A 15,636-nucleotide genomic window follows, 5' to 3' on the forward strand; every position below is an offset into this window, starting at 1 on the left:
CAATGTGATTTTCTGGATTTTTTTTCTCATTTTGTCTGTCATAGTTAAAGTGTACCTATGATGAAAATTACAGGCCTTTCTCATATTTTTAAGTGGGAGAACTTGCACAATTGGTGGCTGACTAAATACTTTTTTGCCCCACTGTATGTCCTGTATCTTAACTGCTTTATATGTAACATTTTCCTTTAATCATGCAGTGATGTCAATAGGAGATCAAATTTAAGGTATGCATGCTGATTGTGTGTTTTCTAGAGAGTCTCTTTAGGTTCTTAGTGTTTTCTAAACAGTCTCTTTAGGTCCTTAGTGTTTTCTAAACAGTCTCTTTAGGTCCTTAGTGTTTTCTAAACAGCCTAATTAGGTCCTTAGTGTTTTCTAAACAGCCTAATTAGGTCCTTAGTGTTTTCTAAACAGCCTAATTAGGTCCTCAGTGTTTTCTAAACGGTCTCCTTTAGGTCCTTAGTGTTTTCTAAACAGTCTCCTTAGTTAGGTACTGGGGCACCTATAATGATTGTGTGAGTGTGATTTCCACCCTTGCCGTACCTTGCCGATGGGCATGGGGTATATCCTTTTCAACTGTTCTCTGAGGTTGATCGGTCCAGGATTGACCCACAGGTTCTCCTGCACGACAATTTTAACCCTCGCGTTACCGTTGAGAGCGTTCACCGACTCCCCGCCCATGTCCTCCACACGAACAATCAGCGTGAAGTCTGGGTCTTCCAGAGGGTTCAGCCTCCGAGACTCTACAACCACAGAGGAAGAAACAGGACCATTCACAGTCAATACACAGGCACCACCGAAGAAGACAGGCCCAAATGATTCCTTATTTCCCAAATAGCACACTGTGTTTGACTGTCGCCCTGTATGTCTATGGATGAACTGGCCAAACGTAGGGCCCTGGACAAAAGTAGTGTACTAGTAGTAGTGTACTATACAGGAATATCTGAGCGTGACCTCGGGGCTCTCTGTGTGACAACACAGGGGTCAGAGGTGAGAGGTCAGGCTGCTCTGACCAGTGGCCACAGCTGAACTCAACAACATTATGTAGAGGAGGTTCTGTTCAGCAGCCTCTTAATCACACCATTAACCTCTTAATCAGCCTTAATCACTTGAATTAATCTATCTATCCCTCACTCTCTCTATCCCTCGCTCTCTCTATCCCTCACTCTCTCTATCCCTCACTCTCTCTATCCCTCACTCTCTCTATCCCTCACTCTCTCTATCCCTCACTCTCTCTATCCCTCGCTCTCTATGCCTCACTCTCTATCCCTCACTCTCTCTATCCCTCGCTCTCTATGCCTCACTCTCTATCCCTCACTCTCTCTATCCCTCGCTCTCTATGCCTCACTCTCTATCCCTCGCTCTCTCTATCCCTCACTCTCTCTATCCCTCACTCTCTCTATCCCTCACTCTCTCTATCCCTCACTCTCTCTATCCCTCACTCTCTCTATCCCTCGCTCTCTATGCCTCACTCTCTCTATCCCTCACTCTCTCTATCCCTCGCTCTCTCTATCCCTCACTCTCTCTATCCCTCACTCTCTCTATCCCTCGCTCTCTATGCCTCACTCTCTATCCCTCACTCTCTCTATCCCTCGCTCTCTATGCCTCACTCTCTATCCCTCACTCTCTCTATGCCTCACTCTCTCTATCCCTCACTCTCTCTATCCCTCGCTCTCTCTATCCCTCGCTCTCTCTATCCCTCGCTCTCTATGCCTGTCTTTATCCCTCACTCTCTATGCCTGTCTCTATCCCTCACTCTCTCTATCCCTCGCTCTCTCTATCCCTCGCTCTCTCTATCCCTCGCTCTCTATGCCTCACTCTCTCTATCCCTCACTCTCTCTATCCCTCGCTCTCTATGCCTCACTCTCTATCCCTCACTCTCTCTATCCCTCGCTCTCTATGCCTCACTCTCTATCCCTCACTCTCTCTATCCCTCGCTCTCTCTATCCCTCGCTCTCTATGCCTGTCTTTATCCCTCACTCTCTATGCCTGTCTCTATCCCTCACTCTCTCTATCCCTCGCTCTCTCTATCCCTCGCTCTCTCTATCCCTCGCTCTCTATGCCTGTCTTTATCCCTCACTCTCTATGCCTGTCTCTATCCCTCACTCTCTCTATCCCTCACTCTCTCTATCCCTCGCTCTCTCTATCCCTCGCTCTCTCTATCCCTCACTCTCTCTATCCCTCACTCTCTCTATCCCTCGCTCTCTCTATCCCTCGCTCTCTCTATCCCTCGCTCTCTATGCCTGTCTTTATCCCTCACTCTCTATGCCTGTCTCTATCCCTCACTCTCTCTATCCCTCGCTCTCTCTATCCCTCGCTCTCTCTATCCCTCGCTCTCTATGCCTCACTCTCTCTATCCCTCACTCTCTCTATCCCTCGCTCTCTATGCCTCACTCTCTATCCCTCACTCTCTCTATCCCTCGCTCTCTATGCCTCACTCTCTATCCCTCACTCTCTCTATCCCTCGCTCTCTATGCCTCACTCTCTATCCCTCACTCTCTCTATCCCTCGCTCTCTCTATCCCTCACTCTCTCTATCCCTCACTCTCTCTATCCCTCGCTCTCTCTATCCCTCGCTCTCTCTCTCTCTCTCTCTCTATCCCTCACTCTCTCTATCCCTCACTCTCTCTATCCCTCGCTCTCTATGCCTCACTCTCTCTATCCCTCACTCTCTCTATCCCTCGCTCTCTATGCCTCACTCTCTATCCCTCACTCTCTCTATCCCTCGCTCTCTATGCCTCACTCTCTATCCCTCACTCTCTCTATCCCTCGCTCTCTATGCCTCACTCTCTATCCCTCACTCTCTCTATCCCTCGCTCTCTATGCCTCACTCTCTATCCCTCACTCTCTCTATCCCTCCCTCTCTCTATCCCTCGCTCTCTATGCCTCACTCTCTCTAACCATCGCTCTCTATCCCTGTCTCTATCCCTCACTCTCTCTATCCCTCGCTCTCTCTATCCCTCACTCTCTCTATCCCTCGCTCTCTATGCCTCTATCTATCCCTCACTCTCTCTATCCCTCACTCTTTCTATCCCTCGCTCTCTATGCCTGTCTCTATCCCTCACTCTCTACCCCTCACTCTCTATCCCTCACTCTCTCTATCCCTCGCTCTCTCTATCCCTCGCTCTCTATCCCTGTCTCTATCCCTCGCTCTCTATCCCTGTCTCTATGCCTCACTCTCTCTATCCCTCGCTCTCTATGCCTCACTCTCTCTATCCCTCGCTCTCTCTATCCCTCGCTCTCTATCCCTGTCTCTATCCCTCGCTCTCTATGCCTGTCTCTATCCCTCACTCTCTCTATCCCTCGTTCTCTATCCCTCACTCTCTCTATCCCTCGCTCTCTATGCCTCTCTCTATCCCTCACTCTCTCTATCCCTCGCTCTCTATGCCTCACTCTCTCTATCCCTCGCTCTCTCTATCCCTCACTCTCTATCCCTGTCTCTATCCCTCGCTCTCTATCCCTGTCTCTATGCCTCACTCTCTCTATCCCTCGCTCTCTCTATCCCTCGCTCTCTATCCCTCACTCTCTATCCCTGTCTCTATCCCTCGCTCTCTATCCCTCACTCTCTATCCCTGTCTCTATCCCTCGCTCTCTCTATCCCTCGCTCTCTATCCCTCGCTCTCTATCCCTGTCTCTATCCCTCGCTCTCTATGCCTGTCTCTATCCCTCACTCTCTCTATCCCTCGTTCTCTATCCCTCACTCTCTCTATCCCTCGCTCTCTATGCCTCTCTCTATCTCTCACTCTCTCTATCCCTCGCTCTCTATGCCTCACTCTCTCTATCCCTCGCTCTCTCTATCCCTCACTCTCTATCCCTGTCTCTATCCCTCGCTCTCTATCCCTGTCTCTATGCCTCACTCTCTCTATCCCTCGCTCTCTCTATCCCTCACTCTCTATCCCTCACTCTCTCTATCCCTCGCTCTCTATGCCTCACTCTCTCTATCCCTCGCTCTCTCTATCCCTCGCTCTCTATCCCTGTCTCTATCCCTCGCTCTCTATCCCTGTCTCTATGCCTCACTCTCTCTATCCCTCGCTCTCTCTATCCCTCGCTCTCTATCCCTGTCTCTATCCCTCACTCTCTATCCCTGTCTCTATCCCTCACTCTCTCTATCCCTCGCTCTCTATCCCTCGCTCTCTATCCCTCGCTCTCTATCCCTGTCTCTATCCCTCACTCTCTCTATCCCTCGCTCTCTATCCCTGTCTCTATCCCTCACTCTCTCTATCCCTCGCTCTCTATCCCTCACTCTCTCTATCCTTCTCGCTCTCTATCCCTCACTCTCTATCCCTCACTCTCTCTATCCCTATCTCTATCCCTCACTCTCTATCCCTGTCTCTATCCCTCACTCTCTCTATCCCTCGCTCTCTATCCCTCACTCTCTCTATCCCTGTCTCTATCCCTCGCTCTCTATCCCTCGCTCTCTCTATCCTTCTCCCTCTCTCTATCCCTATCTCTCTCTTTATCCCCCACCTCTCTCTCTGCCTGACATGTTTCCAAGTGTCTGCATGTGCTCTGCTCTATTTGCTTCCTCTCTGAAATGCCCTCCTCTTTTTCTCTTTATCCGCCCCCCTTGTGGTCTGCTATGGGCTCAATCATCTATCTATTTGGACCATCTTGGTCAGGTTTACCTGACAATAGTGATTTTATAGTTTCATCTTAAACTACAAGTAAATATAGTGAAGTACACACAGACCTGCTCTCTGCACACAGCTGTAGAAGGGGTTGAGTTCATAAGGGATGTCCCCTGTGGGGGTGCAGTAGTCATCAAACCTCTTTTTCAGAGAATCACTGAAGTTCCCTCCTCTGGAATGAATAACACTTTCTCTGGCCTTCAGCAGACGCTCTCCTGCAGGAACACACACACACACACACACACACACACACACACACACACACACACACACACACACACACACACACACACACACACACACACACACACACACACACACACACACACACACACACACACACACAGCTGTAATCAGTAACATAATCACGTGGTCAATCTGACACCAAGCATGTGTTAATCTGATGTGTTAATCTGGAGCATGAGAGTTGAGTTGTGGTGATCTGGGCTGGGGTGAGATTAAAGGATGCAGAACTCACAGATTAGCACTCATACAGGATGAGATTAGAGACCACAACATCTGGGATGATCTATGTGTGTGCACTTTGAGGATCTCCGGGAGTGTGTGTGTGTGTGTGTTACCCTCGGCAGTAGTAGAAATCTCTCCTGTGTTGCTGTTGATCTGGAAGAACAGGGTGTTGTCTCTGTTGGGGATCTGGGAGACCAGGGTGTAACTCAGATGGGCGTTGGGAGACTCTGGGTCATCCAGGTCAGTAGCAAACACACGCGCAAATGGAACACCTGCAACACACACACACACACATAATGAACACACACACAGACAGACAAACAGACGGATAGACAAACAGTCAGTCAGACAGAGTGACAGACAGTCAGTCAGACAGAGTGACAGACAGAGTGACAGGCAGACAGACCTGCGGGGGTACGTTCCTTGACGATGCCGATGTAGTCAGTCTGGTTGAAGGACGGGGCGTGGTTGTTGACATCCAACACATTGATGGTGATGATGACTGGACCTTCTACTGGTTCTGAACCCACTAAGGCCTCCAGCTACAACAACAACAACAACAACATGAAGCTGTGATGTGTGTGTGGGTCTATACTAAATGACATTGTGTATGTGTGTGCATGCAGGTACTTGTCAGATCTGTGAATCGACAGTGTGTGTATGTCTGTGTGTGTGTCCTACCAGCTCTCACAGTCTCACGTCAGAATTAGACGTTCATCCATGTTTCTCAAACGTCACATTTTGAAGTTGTTCCAAATGTCAAATTTGGATGTGTTTAAGGTTAAGTATTAAGTCAGAATTGTTAAGGTTATGGCCTCCCGGGTGGTGCAGTGGTTAAGGGTGCTGTACTGCAGTGCCAGCTGTGCCACCAGAGACTCTGGGTTCACTCAAATACTAACTTGTATCACGTGTATGTTAACTACTATAGTGTGTGGTCTGTTTATGTTAACTTCTACATTGTGTGGTCTGTGTATGTTAACTACTATAGTGTGTGGTCTGTGTATGTTAACTTCTACATTGTGTGGTCTGTGTATGTTAACTTCTACATTGTGTGGTCTGTGTATGTTAACTACTACATTGTGTGGTCTGTGTATGTTAACTACTACATTGTGTGGTCTGTGTATGTTAACTACTACATTGTGTGGTCTGTGTATGTTAACTACTACATTGTGTGGTCTGTGTATGTTAACTACTACATTGTGTGGTCTGTGTATGTTAACTTCTACATTGTGTGGTCTGTGTATGTTAACTACTACATTGTGTGGTCTGTGTATGTTAACTACTATAGTGTTTGTCTGTGTGTGTTTTTTTTACATTCTACAGTGTGTGTCTGTGTGTGTTAACTTCTACAGTGTGTGGGTGTGTGTGTGTTAACTTCTACAGTGTGTGTGTGTATGTGTGTTAACTTCTACAGTGTGTGGGTGTGTGTGTGTTAACTTCTACAGTGTGTGTGTATGTGTGTTAACTTCTACAGTGTGTGTGTGTGTGTGTTAACTTCTACAGTGTGTGTGTGTATGTGTGTCAGTGTGTGTTCGTGTGTGTGTGTCACCTCCAGAGTATGTGTCTGTGTGTGGGCCCAGTCCAGGGTCTGTTCCAGGTAGAGCCAGCCGTCCTCTGAGATGCTGATCTTTCCTTCAGTCTCTCCTGTCAATCTGAACCCATCAACCTCGGGCTGGGACGCTTGGAACTGCAGACGGAGGGAGGATATATTAATACAAAGACCAGAAATTAAGGGGACCGGTGTGTGTGTGTATGTGTGTGTGTGTGTGTGTTACCCGGTAGAGGGCGTAGGGTACAGGTGTCCCCTCTGGTACGTCTAGAACCTTGTTCTCCAGTGGTCCCTTCTCCAGGCCTTTCCCAGCAGCCTATCACAACACGTGATGAATATACAGTAGACCAGTGTTCCTGGACTCCAGTCGTTGAAAAGCTCCAGAGTTGCACATTTTTGCACCAGCCCGGTACTTGCACTCCTGATTCAATCACTCAACTATAAATGAACACCTTGATGAGTTGAATCCGGTGTGCCAGGCTGTAATGAAAATGTAAAACCCTTGGTGTTCTCAAGGACAAAACACTACAGCTAGACGTTCTCTCTCTCCTTGCAGAAGGACAGTTACTCATTGACCCGACTCTACAGATTTCCACTGAAGGAGACTGTCTGGCCTGCGTGAGCCTGTGCGTCCTTCATTCAATCTTTCAGTAACGCTAATAAGTCACAGAGGGCAGCACAACGCCCTGTGGCTCGTTTCCAAGCCAACCAGAGCCAAAGCTCACCTTGCAGAAACAAACCGGAACAGAACCCAGAGAAGTCTCACTCCTCAAACAGTGACAGTCAAATATCAACGTAAGAGTTCATGTATGTAGAGTAATACAGTATACAACTCAAACTCACGGTGGCGATGAGGAGGCTGAGTAGCAGCAGGTGCATTGTGGGATGTGCCATGATGAGCTTCAGGGATGAGACTCTGAGAGGGCTGGAGGACGAGGAGATGGAGAGGATGGGGTGGAGGAGGATTAGAATACACAGAGGTAGACTGTAATAAACCCTTTGTCAATGAGAGGTTGTGTAAGTCAGGGCTTCTCAAACTCGTCCCTGGGCCCCCCCCCCCTGCCCCCCCCCTCCCCCTGGGTGCACGTTTTGTTTTTCCTCCCTGGCACTCTGACTACAGTGCACTAACCCATCCTCTAGGATTTGGTTCCCAAATAGGGTTGGTCCTTTGTTTGTGTTAGTGTAACATTGTCATGTGAAGATGAGAGTTTGGGAAACATCATCAAAGCTTGATGATGAGTTGGTTATTTGAATCAGCTGTGTAGTGCTATGTCAACAACCACAACGTGCAACCAGGGAGGGGCCAAGGACCGAGTTAAGGAAAACCTGGTCTAGGTGTGTGTGTGTGTGGGGGGGGGGGGGGATCCACCAGTGGTGAGAAGTGGTTAGTTTTTCAGCACATTCCCTGGTAGTAGAGTCTGTTACTAATTCACCTGAAGGACTAGAGTCAAGGGCAAACAGGCTCTATCTTAGTATCACTAACAGGGATCCACTAAGGGAGTGTACTGTAGTCCAACTGTCCCCTGCCAGGACCACACTATCTCTCTATCTTAGTATCACTAACAGGGATCCACTAAAGGAGTGTACTGTAGTCCAACTGTCCCCTGCCGGGACCACACTATCTCTCTATCTTAGTATCACTAACAGGGATCCACTAAAGGAGTGTACTGTAGTCCAACTGTCCCCTGCCGGGACCACACTATCTCTCTATCTTAGTATCACTAACAGGGATCCACTAAAGGAGTGTACTGTAGTCCAACTGTCCCCTGCCGGGACCACACTATCTCTCTATCTTAGTATCACTAACAGGGATCCACTAAAGGAGTTTACTGTAGTCCAACTGTCCCCTGCCGGGACCACACTATCTCTCTATCTTAGTATCACTAACAGGGATCCACTAAAGGAGTGTACTGTAGTCCAACTGTCCCCTGCCGGGACCACACTATCTCCCTATCTTAGTATCACTAACAGGGATCCACTAAAGGAGTGTACTGTAGTCCAACTGTCCCCTGCCGGGACCACACTATCTCTCTATCTTAGTATCACTAACAGGGATCCACTAAAGGAGTGTACTGTAGTCCAACTGTCCCTGCCGGGACCACACTATCTCTCTATCTTAGTATCACTAACAGGGATCCACTAAAGGAGTGTACTGTAGTCCAACTGTCCCCTGCCGGGACCACACTATCTCTCTATCTTAGTATCACTAACAGGGATCCACTAAAGGAGTGTACTGTAGTCCAACTGTCCCCTGCCTGTGCCACACTATCTCTCTCTCACTCTCTCACTCAAGACTTTGAGCTGATGGGGAAGTCAATGGCCTCCATGTGCAGGACTCCTCCCACTCAACCAGAAAGCCCCTGCTCCTGGTTAGAAACAGAAAATCTGAGCCAGCGGCAGCCATGACTGACCATACATGGGAGTTTTAAGCTCTAGGAGCAGAGTGGACAGGTAGCTAGGCTATCTAGAGGAAGTATTCCCTTTTGAAGATGACTGGATGACCACCACCCCCCTCCCCCTACAGACGTGACTAATTAGTTAGTGAAAGGTCACTCAGGTGTCGGACTCCCCCATGACCTGACAGTGACCTCAGAGCCTGATATAACAGTTTAGGGCAGGTGAACAGAGAGAGTAAGACCACCCTAAAGGTGTGTGTGTATTACTGTAGATTGAAATAGTGTCCGTCTGTGAGCTCCTCCTTGCCCCAACAGCAGCACAGTCATAGAGAAACAAAAAAATAATGACAAAGCAGAAACTGGTTTTTAGAAAATGTTGCTAATTTACTACAAATATAAAACTGAAATATCACATTTTCATAAGTATTCAGACCCTTTACTCAGTACTTTGTTGAAGCACCTTTGGCAGCGATTACAACCTCGAGTATACTTGGGTATGACGCTACAAGCTTTGCACACTTGTATTTTGGGAGTTTCTCCCATTCTTCTCTGCAGATCCTCTCAAGCTCTGTTAGGTTGGATGGGGAGTGCCGCTACACAGCTATTTTCAGGTCTCTCCAGAGAAGTTCAATTGGGTTCAAGTCCAGACTCTGGCTGGGCCACTCAAGGACATTCAGAGACTTGTCCTGAAGCCACTCCTGCATTGTGTTGCCTGTGTGCTCAGGGTCGTTGTCCTGTTGGAAGGTGAACCTTCGCCCCAGTCTGAGGTCCTGAATGCCCTGGAGCAGGTTTTCATCAAGGATCTCTCTGTCCTTTGCTCCATTCATCTTTGCCTCGATCCTGGCTAGTCTCCCAGTCCCTGCCACTGATAAACATCCCCACAGCATGATGCTGCCACCACCATGCTTGACCGTAGGGATTGTGCCAGGTTTCCTCCAGACATGACGCTTGGCATTTAGGCCAAATCTTGGTTTCATCAGATCAGATAATCTTGTTTCTCATGGTCTGAGAGTCCTTTAGGTGCCTTTTGGCAAACTCCAAGCGGGACTTCATGTGCCTTTAACTGAGGAGTGGCATCTGCTTGGCCACTCTACCATAAAGGCCTGATTGGTGGAGTGCTGCAGAGATGGTTGTCCTTCTGGAAGTTACTTCCATCTCCACAGAGGACCTCTAGAGCTCTGCGAGAGTGACAATCGGATTCTTGGTCACCTCCCTGACCAAGACCCTTCTCCCCCGAATGCTCAGTTTTTGCTAGGTGACCAGCTCCAGGAAGAGTCTTTGTGGTTCTAAACTTCTTCCATTTAAGAATGATGGAGGCCACTGTGTTGTTGGGGACCTTCAATGCTGCAGATATGTTTTGGCACCCTTCCCCAGATCTGTGCCTCGGCACAATTCTGACTCAGAGCTCTACGGTCAATTCTTTCAACCTCATGGCTTGGTTTTTGCTCTGACATGCACTGTCAACTGTGGGAACTTTTATAGACAGGTGTGTGCCTTTCCAAATCAGGTCAAATCAATTTAATTTACCACAGGTAGAAACATCTTAAAGATGATCAATGGAAACAGGATGCTTAAATTCGAGTCTCATAGCAAAGGGTCTGGAATACTTATGTAAATAAGGTATTTCTGTTTTGAATTTTTTATACATGTGCAAACATTTCTAAAAACTTGTTTTTGTTTTTGTCATTACGGGGTACTGTGTGTAGATTGATGAGGAAAAACATTTATTTAATCAATTTTAGAATAAGGCTGTAACGTAACAAAATGTGTAAAAGTCAATGAGTCTGAATACTTTCCGAAGGCACTGTATATATACAGTTGAAGTCGGAAGTTTACATACACTTAGGTTGGAGTCATTAAAACTATTTTTTCAACCACTCCACAAATGTCTTGTTAACAAACTATAGTTTTGGGAAGTTGGTTAGGACATCCACTTTGTGCATGACACAAGTTTACAGACAGAATATTTCACTTATAATTCATTGTATCACAATTCCAGTTGGTCAGAAGTTCACACAGACTAAGTTGACTGTGCCTTTAAATAGCTTGGAACATTCCTGAAAATGATGTCATGGCTTTAGAAGCTTCTGATAGGCTAATTGACATAATTTGAGTCAATTGGAGGTGTACCTGTGGATGTATTTCAAGACCTACCTTCAAACTCAGTGCCTCTTTGCTTGACATCAAGGGAAAATCAAAAGAAATCTGCCAAGACCTCAGAAAAACAAAATTGCAGACCTCCACAAGTCTGGTTCATCCTTGGGAGCAATTTCCAAATGCCTGAAGTTACCACATTCATCTGTACAAACAATAGTACGCAAGTATGAACACCATGGGACCACACAGCCGTCACACCGCTCAGGAAGGACGCGTTCTGTCTCCTAGAGATTAACATACTTTGGTGCGAAAAGTGCAAATCAATCCCAGAACAACAGCAAAGGACCTTATGAAGATGCTGGAGGAAACAGGTACGAACGTATCTATATCCACATTAAAAAGAGTCCTATATTGACATAACCTGAAAGGCCGCTCAGCAAGGAACCCCCATAAAAAAAAGTCAGACTATGGTTTGCAACTGCACATGGGGACAAAGATCGTACTTTTTGGAGAAAGGTCATCTGGTCTGATGAAACAAAAATGGAACTGTTTGGCCATAATGACCATCGTTATGTTTGGAGGAAAAATGGGGAGGTTTGCAAGCCAAAGAACACCATCCCAACAGTGAAGCACGGGGGTGGCAGCATCATGTTGTGGGGGTGCTTTGCTGCGGGAGGGACTGGTGCACTTCACAATATAGATGAGGGAAGAAAATTATGTGGATATATTGAAGCAACATCTCAAGACATCAGTCAGGAAGTTAAAGCTTGGTCGCAAATGGGTCTCCCAAATGGACAATGACCCCAAGCATACTTCCAAAGTTGTGGCAACATGGCTTAAGGACAACAAAGTCAAGGTATTGGAGTGGCCATCACAAAACCCTGACCTCAATCCCATAGAAAATTTGTGGGCAGAACTGAAAAGCGTGTGCAAGCAAGGAGGCCTACAGTGTGGCCTAGTGGTTAGAGCATTGGACTAGTAACTGAAAGTTTGCAAGTTCAAATCCCCGAGCTGACAAGGTACAAAATCTGTTGTTCTGCCCCTGAACAGGCAGTTAACCCACTGTTCCTAGGCCGTCATTGAAAATAAGAATTTGTTCTTAACTGACTTGCCTAGTAAAATAAAAAATTTTTTAAAAACCTGACTTAGTTACATGGGCCACAAATTCACCCAACTTATTGTGGGAAGCTTGTGGAAGGCTACCCAAAACATTTGACCCAAGTTAAACAATTTAAAGGCAATGCTACCAAATACTAATTGAGTGTATGTAAACTTCTGACCCACTGGGAATGTGATGCACTATTGTAAAGTGGCTGTTCCACTGGATGTCAGAAGGTGAATTCACCAATTTGTAAGTCGCTCTGGATAAGAGCGTCTGCTAAATGACTTAAATGTAATGTTAAATGTGATGAAAGAAATAAAAGCTGAAATAAATAATTCTCTCTACTATTATTCTGACATTTCACATTTTTTAAATAAAGTGGTGATCTTAACGGACCTAAGACAGGGAATTTTTACAAGGATTAAATGCCAGGAATTGTGAAAAACTGAGTTTAAATGTATTTGTCAGTAAACTTCCGACTTGAACTGTATATATACAACAGAGTCCCTGCCCATCTTTCGAAAACATCTGAAACCCCACCACAAAAAAGGCATTTCTCTTTCTCCACTTGCACTGACTTTGCTGATAAATACTTTGTTGAGGGAAAATGTACCTGATACCATTGTGATGTGTTGTTGTCTCACCGAGCTACAGTGTCTTAAGATGAACGCACTTATTGTAAGTCACTCTGAATAATAGAGTCTGCTAAATGACTAAGACGTCTCCATGACAGGCTACAGGACATTCTGTTATGTACACGTCTCCATGACAGGCTACAGGACATTCTGTTATGTACACGTCTCCATGACAGGCTACAGGACATTCTGTTATGTACACGTCTCCATGACAGGCTACAGGACATTCTGTTATGTACACATCCTCATGACAGGCTACAGGACATTCTGTTATGTACACGTCTCCATGACAGGCTACAGGACATTCTGTTATGTACACATCCTCATGACAGGCTACAGGACATTCTGTTATGTACACATCCTCATGACAGGCTACAGGACATTCTGTTATGTACACATCCTCATGACAGGCTACAGGACATTCTGTTATGTACACATCCTCATGACAGGCTACAGGACATTCTGTTATGTACACATCCTCATGACAGGCTACAGGACATTCTGTTATGTACACATCCTCATGACAGGCTACAGGACATTCTGTTATGTACACGTCTCCATGACAGGCTACAGGACATTCTGTTATGTACACATCCTTATGACAGGCTACAGGACATTATGTTATGTACACATCCTTATGACAGGCTACAGGACATTCTGTTATGTACACGTCTCCATGACAGGCTACAGGACATTCTGTTATGTACACGTCTCCATGACAGGCTACAGGACATTCTGTTATGTACACATCCTTATGACAGGCTACAGGACATTCTGTTATGTACACGTCTCCATGACAGGCTACAGGACATTCTGTTATGTACACGTCTCCATGACAGGCTACAGGACATTCTGTTATGTACACGTCTCCATGACAGGCTACAGGACATTCTGTTATGTACACATCCTCATGACAGGCTACAGGACATTCTGTTATGGACACGTCTCCATGACAGGCTACAGGACATTCTGTTATGTACACATCCTCATGACAGGCTACAGGACATTCTGTTATGTACACGTCTCCATGACAGGCTACAGGACATTCTGTTATGTACACGTCTCCATGACAGGCTACAGGACATTCTGTTATGTACACATCCTCAGTGTGTCCAGTACATGTGAGTCTATAGTGTGTCCAGTACATGTGAGTCTATAGTATGTCCAGTACATGAGTCTATTAGTGTGTCCAGTACATGAGTCTATAGTGTGTCCAGTGCATGTGAGTCTATAGTGTGTCCAGTACAAGTGAGTCTATAGTGTGTCCAGTGCATGTGAGTCTATAGTGTGTCCAGTACAAGTGAGTCTATAGTGTGTCCAGTACATGTGAGTCTATAGTGTCCAGTACATGTGAGTCTGTCGTGTGTCCAGTACATGTGAGTCTATAGTGTGTCCAGTACAAGTGAGTCTATAGTGTGTCCAGTACATGTGAGTCTATAGTGTGTCCAGTACAAGTGAGTCTATAGTGTGTCCAGTACATGTGAGTCTATATTGTGTCCAGTACATGTGAGTCTACAGTGTGTCCAGTACATGTGAGTCTATAGTGTGTCCAGTACGTGTGAGTCTATGTGTATGACCAGTCTTTGCAGAGGGCAGAGAGAGGTGATAGGGGGACATTAAGAGTGTGAATGTGACTTTGAGGCTTGCCGCTGCAGATGACCTTTGCTTCGCTCACAGCACGATATGCTCCACACTCCATTTCATTTCCCCTACCTCTGATGGCTGCTGAGGGGAGGATGACTCATAATAATGTCTGGAATGGAGTGAATGGTATCAAACACATAGAAACCATGTGTTTGATGTGTTCGACACCATTCCATTTATTCCATGCTTGCCATTACTATGAGCCTGTCCTCCCCAACTAAGGTGCCACCAGCCACCTGTGGTGTCTACATAGAACTTCCATTACCTGTCTCACTATCTACCTACTGCTATGACCTTTTCTACGACCTTCTCCTAAAACACAAATTGTCTTCCAGTAGTCACCTGTTACATCTCTTTCCCGCTGGCTCTATGCACTCTCTGTGTCACCAGGAGTTCTGTCCCTGCTGACTGGCTGACTGACTGAATGGCTGACTGACACACGCCAGAATCGCCATAACTAATCATGCTCAACACATGGGGATCAGAACACAGCAAACCGGCACCTCCAGACAAGCACCAAATGGAGGACTAAAGGAAACACACTACTCTGACATGTTGGGACATGTCTCCCTTATAAAAACTGATGAATCTCAACCTGTAGAATGCATTTTTCTAACTTTGTGGGAGGCCTGATGTTTGCCTGACTCTAGAAGGCCGACACTGAGTGACCTTTAGTGTCTTTCTGCCCCCAAGACCAGACCAGACTAGACCAGACTGATCAAACCCAGGCCCCTGTGTCTGACCCAGAAACCAGAGCCCAGAGGCCACAGTGGCCCCAGGACAGTGGTGCTCAATAACACAGACTTCAAGATGCCATATATACACACAGGCTGGCAAAGTCAAGTCAAGATCATAACACACACCCAAAAGAAATCCCCTAATGGAAAATGCTCAATATTATTAAACACGCACATAGAAAACAGAAGTAACCAATATATAGATACAGGCTTCAACTCAACATTCATTACAGAAAAAGACAGAGACAGAGAGAGAGAAAGAGAGATAGGGAGAGAAAGAGTCAGAGAGGAAGAGACATACCTTGCTTAAGAGTTCCCGTTTCACTCCTTCGACTGTAGTGTGATCACTCCTGCCCCATCCAGCCTGGTCAAACGTTAACTCAG

At 46.4% G+C, this 15,636-nt stretch overlaps 1 protein-coding gene across 1 annotated transcript in view; it reads right to left on the bottom strand.

Annotated features, from left to right (window-relative positions):
• LOC135521716 (cadherin-17-like) overlaps positions 1-15,636 on the bottom strand; it is a 28,294-nt gene extending 12,658 nt beyond the window's left edge. Inside the window, exons 1-8 of the mRNA XM_064947392.1 lie at positions 15,554-15,636; positions 7,485-7,566; positions 6,868-6,957; positions 6,642-6,779; positions 5,499-5,634; positions 5,206-5,364; positions 4,687-4,839; positions 541-740 (exon numbers count right to left, since the gene is read on the bottom strand). Coding sequence (XP_064803464.1) covers positions 541-740; positions 4,687-4,839; positions 5,206-5,364; positions 5,499-5,634; positions 6,642-6,779; positions 6,868-6,957; positions 7,485-7,535 — 927 coding nt within the window. The 5' untranslated portion in view covers positions 7,536-7,566; positions 15,554-15,636. The remainder of the gene's footprint in view (positions 1-540; positions 741-4,686; positions 4,840-5,205; positions 5,365-5,498; positions 5,635-6,641; positions 6,780-6,867; positions 6,958-7,484; positions 7,567-15,553) is intronic.

Source organism: Oncorhynchus masou, chromosome 30 (genome assembly GCF_036934945.1).
Source record: "Oncorhynchus masou masou isolate Uvic2021 chromosome 30, UVic_Omas_1.1, whole genome shotgun sequence".
NCBI classification, from domain to species: domain Eukaryota; kingdom Metazoa; phylum Chordata; class Actinopteri; order Salmoniformes; family Salmonidae; genus Oncorhynchus; species Oncorhynchus masou.